Raw genomic sequence first — 7,181 nt, 5'->3', positions numbered from 1 at the left:
AATAATGGACGCTTTTGACCTTCCTTTTTTTCAATAACACCTGGTGTCGTACTTTGAGAAAAATAAACATAAAAATAAAAATAAAACATTTCAACATCTCACCCGAGTTAATTGGGCATACACGCATGCACCCGCCCATCCCCCAATCAACGCCTTCACCACTGCTTAATTCCTCTTCGGGGTTATGGAGGGCTAGTAGCGCTTTAATAGCAGCAGGCCGGCTTCCAGGGCCCCAAAATTTCAGTTCTTATATGTCTTGTACATGTTAAAGAATGGACAATAATAAAGCATCTTGTATGAGTGCACGCACTCTTTGCGCATACGTGTTGACCGCAATAAACAATAATTTTATTCGGGCCGGTAAAATTTTGTATTACATAATCTTTGTAATTGTGAAAAATATAGACAATTGTCAAACAGATGTGTTCTGTTAAACCACTGATGGTAACAAACTAACCATGCGGTGTTAATTTTTGGCTTTAGAAGATGTTACTGTGAGGAAGTGGCAAACAGCACCTTTAATGTAGAGCAGTGAGATTGATGTCACACTGCATGACGGGTTTGTAGTCGAAAATACACAAGGAAGATATCTATTCAGAGCCTTTAAGACACAATAAAATATTTAGATATAGTTCTTTATTAAAATCATCCGTCATAACATGACTGTCATCATTCTTGCTTGTGTGTGTAGCTCAGCCAGATTCATCTGGTAATCATCGGTCAGCTGTCTCCCCCTGCAGGCTTTAAGTGGTAATGCCAGGGATCACATAAACACAAGGTTGTTTTTTTTTAAAGATGTTATCCATATTTAAAGTTTAAAAAGCGCCCTGCTCTGACCAGTTAAAGCCTCAGAGGAAGCTGCGCCCCCCTCACATGAAAGAAGAAAAAAACAAACCGTCATGTTTGCTTGTTGGCAAAGCAGATGGGCGGGACAACGCAAGTCAATATGTTGGGCGGGGCAGTGAAGGGGGCGTGGTGTCACAGCTAAGCGATGGCGTATGCAAAAGGTGGCTCGCTACATGCCGTTTAGAGGGTGTGTGGTTAAAAAGCTGCTTTATTCTCAAAATGACATATAGCGTAGAGAAAAGGCCCCTCAAGGTGGACAAATGCCGCTCACCACCGCCGCTACAGTGACATGGTCATAAGACACTGGCGCCCCTCCCCCACAACCGCCACTGGCTAACAACCTCAAGCAAGAACAGTTATGGTGGTCTTTGTGGCGGGGGCTCAAGGGGTCAGGGGACAAACACACAAAAATATCATCCAGATTAATGACAAACTTATTATAGAACATATACTATCATATATATCTAGACGAATAGATCACATATTTTTCTTTCTTTTTTTTTTAAAGCATTACAAGTGTAGAGGACCATAATGAACAAAACAAAGCAGGGCAAATGGTGTCCCTTTTTAAACGCAAACTAATACCACTAGCTGGCCAAAGTAAGAACTGCTTCTTTATATATTTTAAAATTTACCCTTTGGGGAAGTCAGTCTTTTTTGGAGGTCCATTATTGTCGCATAATGATGACAAACAATAACAACACTGCCACAGATACATATATAAGTAAATATATGTATGTATACTTAAATTTAGGCAAATAAACTTTTTGCACCAAACTCTCCTGTTCCTGTAAATAATGGCTCAGATGCAGTTCCAGGCAAACTCAACATGTAAAGCGTCTAAAGCATTCTGCTCGTGTCCGGCATTGCGCAAGTAGCGAGCTACTCGGGTGTGTAGCTGCTGGTGTCAGCTCGCTCGCGGGTTAAAAAAAAACGTGCTTACTTAGGTGAGAAAGAGTTTAAAAAGTTCACAGGAGGCGCCGCCGTATCATTCATTCCGTACACCACTCCGCTGCTAGCTAGCATTCCACATAGGCACTGTCTCTTTGACATCAGAACGGCACTTCCATGTAATGATAGTGTATTGATTAAAATAGTGTACACACTCCAAACAGAACTTAACCCTTCGTACATATGGCAGGAGCAGCATAAGGCTACATGTACACGTTTCCCTGCAACAACCCTTGGCCTTGTCTAACTGTGTAGCACCGTCTAGCAGACGCTTGCTGTCACGTTAAATGCTCTACAAACATGGGTTGCAATCTAGATTTTGAAATGCTGCTAACCCTTACAGTCCTCGATTTGGGTTGCCAACTCCCTGAAAAATAAATAAGGGACAACTTGTTGACCGGCAAGACCGGCCGACCCGATTGATACAAATGAGCTCTGATCTAACAAAATGACTTCTTTTTTTAAAAGACAAAATATGACTGCGATAAAACGTCATTTGGAGCCAAAAGACCAGAAGATAGACATAACACTCTAGATAGAGCTAGCACCGACAGCTAGCTCTAGCTAACTAGAGTGGCATTGTTAGTTGAATCCATTAACATTTTATAGAATATTTTTGATATAATACAGGACATACTGTGGTGCGTCCCTTCTCAGCTATATGAGATAGGTCTTTCTGTTTCTAAATACGGGACAGTTGGCAACCCTACCCTCAATAGCCACCATATTAGCTTAACAAGGTTATCCTTGCTGTAACGCTACAGTCCGTTTTCAAGTGTGTTACTTGTGGCAGCACACACGTGGGTGGCTGACTTTACATTCAGTCGAATACGAGGGGCTTCTGCTGTCGTACTTACAGTAGGTAGTCCGGCGAATGTTTTACGGGAACTCAAGCTTGAGTCGTATGGCACAGTGCTTACATTGTATTAGACTCAATACATTTCTCGATATATAGATTCATATAGATCAACATCAATAACGACGACAACACAGGAGGAACGCAAAGCTGTTAAAGTCAAACACGTATGCCAACATAGGGTGAAGGATGTATTGCTCGGGAAACAGGAGATGAGGAGACTTTACTTAGCGTCCTAGCGTGTAATATGTGCCCTTGAATGCGTGTGCCAGTGCGTATACGCGCCTACTTAGGAGCGCTAAGACTGTTGATGAAGCCAGCAGTCACATTTGACTTACCCTGTTGTCAGTATACAAACACAGAAAAGCACAAAGACGCGAGAATCACATTGAGAAGAGAGGATGGCGACAGTTAACGAGGCGGGGGGAAAAGGTAAAGCAGAGAACGTTCTAGAGGAAAGAGACAATATGGCAAACAAAGTTATCAGGCTTCTCTCCCTCCAAACAAGAAGGTATTGATTACACACAAGGAGGGAAGGTGCCTTTGATGGGCGTCACAGTTCTGCGGGGATGTAAACAGTTTTTCAGGGGAAATGGGGATAAGCATTTTTTAAGGGGCAAAGAAGAACAGTGTTGTGTTAAAGGCTTCCAGGAGCGGCAGGCATACAGTACTAGAAAGTTCCTGAGCCCTCAGTAAGCATGATGAATACAAATGACTGTTCTGCTCCAACACCCAAAGCCCTTTACTGTCTGTAGCAAAGGAGTGTCCTTCAGCTGGGATGATTGATTGCCCCACTTCTAATGCAAAATGTTTGTGTGGGTTTTGTTCCGAGAGGAATGAAAGAGCTTGTTTTGTATCTGCTTGTTTTGTGCGGAGCCTCAGAGAGGACTGAGTGTATTTTCTGACTTATGACATCCCGCTACCATCACACCTCGCTCTCCACGCTGGAGAAATGGGCTGACCCCCTTCGCGAGCAAAGCGCCGTGGCTTTCAGAGGTAACAGAGGAGACTGAGGGAACCTCTGAGGCTGAGGAACAGAGCGCAATCTCTGGTACTGCAATTTGGCACTTGCAGAAGCGATGGAAGAAGGCTGAGGGGCTCCCGGAGTGGACGACACCACGGAAGGGGAGGACACTGAGGAGGAAGAGGTAAGGGGGGGAGCGTGGATTGGGTGAGCTGAGGATGGAGGCGCTTGAAGGGCAGGAAGTTGGGCTGGTAAGTTAGAAGGTGGGGATTCGAGTCTCCCTCTGTCTCTCTCTGTTCTCTGTGCCCGCTGCTGAATGCTAAGGTTCAACTGACTTATGGATTTTGATGGATTCTGTGAACGATCTGGCTTGGAGGAGGATGAAGAGTCATGTTTAGGCTTCTGGCAGTGAGGGTAGAGCTCTTCTTGGCTGCGGGAGGTGATGCGAGCCCACTTAGTTGAATGTGGGTGGTCCCTGTGGGATTGGCAGGAAGAACACCCCGGATTTCCTCTGCTCTTGCTCTTTGACTTCCGTTTCTTCTTCTTCTCATCCTGAATGTGGAGCTTGTCCACTGACCAGTATCGTCGTGGTGGTGGGGGTGTGAGTGGAGATGGTGGCCAGTGCGACCCTGACCCCCACCCTCTTTCCCTGGGACCCCATCCACTTTCTCTTGTACCCCACCTCTCTCCTCGCTCCAGGAACAAATCATCTCTACTGTTGATGCTGCCAGCTTTGTCCCTGGAGGGGAAGGTGCTAAAAAACCACCCACCACCTCCAATGCCTCCCACTGCCCTGCCGTCATGACCATCCCAATACCTCTCAAACTTCCCAAACTCCCCAGAAGAGCCCTCATCATCAGAGTATATCCCCACCACCTTGTCACGCTCTCTGTCCTCGTCAGACAAGGTCCGAGCTTGCCTCTTCACACCCGCGTCTTTCCTCCTCTCTTGATCAGACTCTTCATCTTCTTCTATTTCTGATCCCCACTCATGGAAGGACAAACCCTCCTTAGAGTGCATTTCACCTCTGCCATTCCGTCCCAGCAATGGCTTCCTTTCTCCTTCTACTCCCACAGCATCCCTGTCTGAGCTTTTACTTTTCCTACGTTTCGAGGAGACAGGTAACAAGGGAAGGAAAGTCGAAGGAATTGTGTCGGAGGAGATGTTCCCTCCCCAGAACTTGACGGATGTTGAAGGCTTATTGCTGGAGGTATGATAATGTTTGCTGTTCCTGCGTCTGTGGTGCCTCTCCTTTCCATCATCTCTTTCATCTCTTTCCTTTCTATCGTCTTCGCCCGGAATGTTCCATCCGTAGCTTCTGACTGAGCTCTCACTCTTTTTGCGAAATGACTCTCTCCTCAGGTGCAGGTACGACGGGTAGTCAGGTGTGCCTGGTTTGGCCTCTTCTCTTTTGTCAGTATCTCCTCCCTCCTGCTCTGATCTCTTTCTCTCCTTTTTCTTCAATTTTTCCTCTTTCTTTTTCTTCTTCTTGGCTTTGCGCCGCTTTCGCTCCCTTTCTCTCTCTCTGTCTTCCCTCTTCTTCTTTTTCCTACCTTTCTTTCTCCTCTTGTTCTCACGATCCCTCTCTTTGCGTTGCCTCTTTTCATCTCGCACCCCTGTTGTATCCCCCTGGTTGGTTGTCCCCGACCTCCCCCTTTCTCTGTCACCCCAAGACGCCCACCACTCCTGCAACTGTGCCAGCTGGCTGCTCCTTCTCTCGTGGCCATATTCTCTCTGGGGACGTGGCTTGCGAGGTGGGACAGGTGGTGGGCTGCACGGCAGCGAGCGGGATGACATGCGACGGGAGCGAATCTTCTGCCGTGACCCCAGGAGAAGACTGGACTCTTCTGTGAGTAGATCGGAGTCGTAGTCATCCTCTACTGCGAAATCGCGATCCCCTGCTCGATAGCGGAAGCTCAACGAGGAGTTGTACGAGCTGTTGCTGGAACAAGATGAAGATGGGGAATTGGAGCGGGAGACCGTGGCAGAGGATGAAGAAGAGGACGAGGAAGATGTGGACGAAGAGGAAGATGATGAGGCGCTGGAGCCGGTGGAGTAAAAACGGCAAGGGGATAAGGGCGTGGTAGGGGTATGTGTTGGGGAAGAGAGGGGGACTAGCAGAGGGGGAGGTGGCGGAGGACGTCGTGCCCTCCTTCCCCCTACTTCACTTGCTCCATACCTGCCACCTCCTCTCCTCCCCAAAGGGAGGATGTTCTCATAAAGAGGACCTCCTGAGCTCTTTCTCCTCGCCTGAGCAAGGCTTCCACGTCTCCAGAAGGGAGGCCTTCGTGGAGAGGATGGGATTGGCGGTGGAGGCTTACTGATTGAGGGTCCGAGGCCTTTTGGAGGCTGGCGCAGCATTCCAGGGGCTTTAAGTCCTCTGGGATTAGCTTTGGGGGTCTGTTGGGTGCCTCCTACCTGTTGGTCTGAGTTTGCCACCAGTCCCTCTGGATCAATAGGACCATAGTAACGCTTATACTCATCAAGCCCGCTGTCACCCACTCCACCATGCATTTTCCAGTGTTGTCCCAGGTTGTGCTGGTACTGGGCCTGGAGTTCAGTGATGCCTCCGGCTATCCCCCCAACACCCAAACTTGCACCACTGCCTGCACTCGTGATCTTTTCTGGTTTCGGTCTGTTCCAGCGATCTACAACTGCAAGTCGGCGGTCATGGCGAGGCAGGAAGGTCGAGCAGGGCATGGGGCCTTCAAAAAGAGGACTGTTTGAGGGTCCAAGAGCTACTGCCGAATGTCCTATGGGCGGAGGCGATCCTGGCAGCATTGTGGTGTAGGTCTGCCCTTGTGGCTGCTTTTGGGCATGCTTTGGCGGCTGTTGCTGCACCATGGCGATGGCAGCGGTGTTGTTTACTGTGGCTGTAACCAGGTGCTGCTGAGCTATGGTGGGCATGTTGGTCACTGAGTGGTACTGTGGCAGAGAACTTTTTCTGGCCCCTGGCATTGTCTCATCTTCAAACTGACAGCAGCTGTACATCCCCTAGTAGAGAGACACAAGAGAGACAAGCCAGCGTGATTATCAAGACACACCAGGACAAGGTGTCATATTTAATATTTACTAATTGGAAGCTTAATTGCTTGGCGGTGCGGTGGCCCCGTGCAGCACCGAGGTTTTTTGTGGCCCTAAACAACATTTTGTTTGTGGCCCCATTTTACTCTATAATATTAGCAGCCGATTGAGTATTATAATAGTTGTACTTTGCCACATCGTGCTTTGAAGTTGGCAGCATGTAAAGAGTTTCCTTAATGTTGAAAAATATATTTAGAATGTTGTTAAGGTTTTGTTATGCTCTAGCTACGAAAATATAAAATTTATACAGTAATTAATAGTTCCTACTTCGCCAAAACTAATTCACCACGGCCAGGTTCAGATCCAATTATCAGCAATAAACAAGGGTTTACTGTATTACTCTTTGCAAGCAGAAGTAGATTTGGCTATGGGAGCCTGAGTGTGTGCATAAGAGACACAACCAACACAAATGCAGTGTAAGTACATTTCTAATTAGATATTGAGAAATAACGTATTTTACAAGTTGTTGTTTGTATTAGT

The 7,181-nt window shown here is 47.2% G+C and overlaps 1 protein-coding gene across 3 annotated transcripts in view; it reads right to left on the bottom strand.

Annotated features, from left to right (window-relative positions):
- Positions 1-462: 462 nt before the first annotated feature.
- grin2da (glutamate receptor, ionotropic, N-methyl D-aspartate 2D, a) overlaps positions 463-7,181 on the bottom strand; it is a 399,219-nt gene continuing 392,500 nt past the window's right edge. For all 3 annotated transcript variants that reach the window (XM_061966842.1, XM_061966841.1, XM_061966843.1), the window contains one exon: positions 463-6,611. In XM_061966842.1, the coding sequence (XP_061822826.1) occupies positions 3,579-6,611 (3,033 nt within the window). In that variant the 3' untranslated portion in view covers positions 463-3,578. The remainder of the gene's footprint in view (positions 6,612-7,181) is intronic.

Source organism: Nerophis lumbriciformis, linkage group LG11, assembly GCF_033978685.3.
Source record: "Nerophis lumbriciformis linkage group LG11, RoL_Nlum_v2.1, whole genome shotgun sequence".
NCBI classification, from domain to species: Eukaryota; Metazoa; Chordata; class Actinopteri; order Syngnathiformes; family Syngnathidae; genus Nerophis; species Nerophis lumbriciformis.
This window is presented reverse-complemented; position numbering and strand designations above follow the sequence as displayed.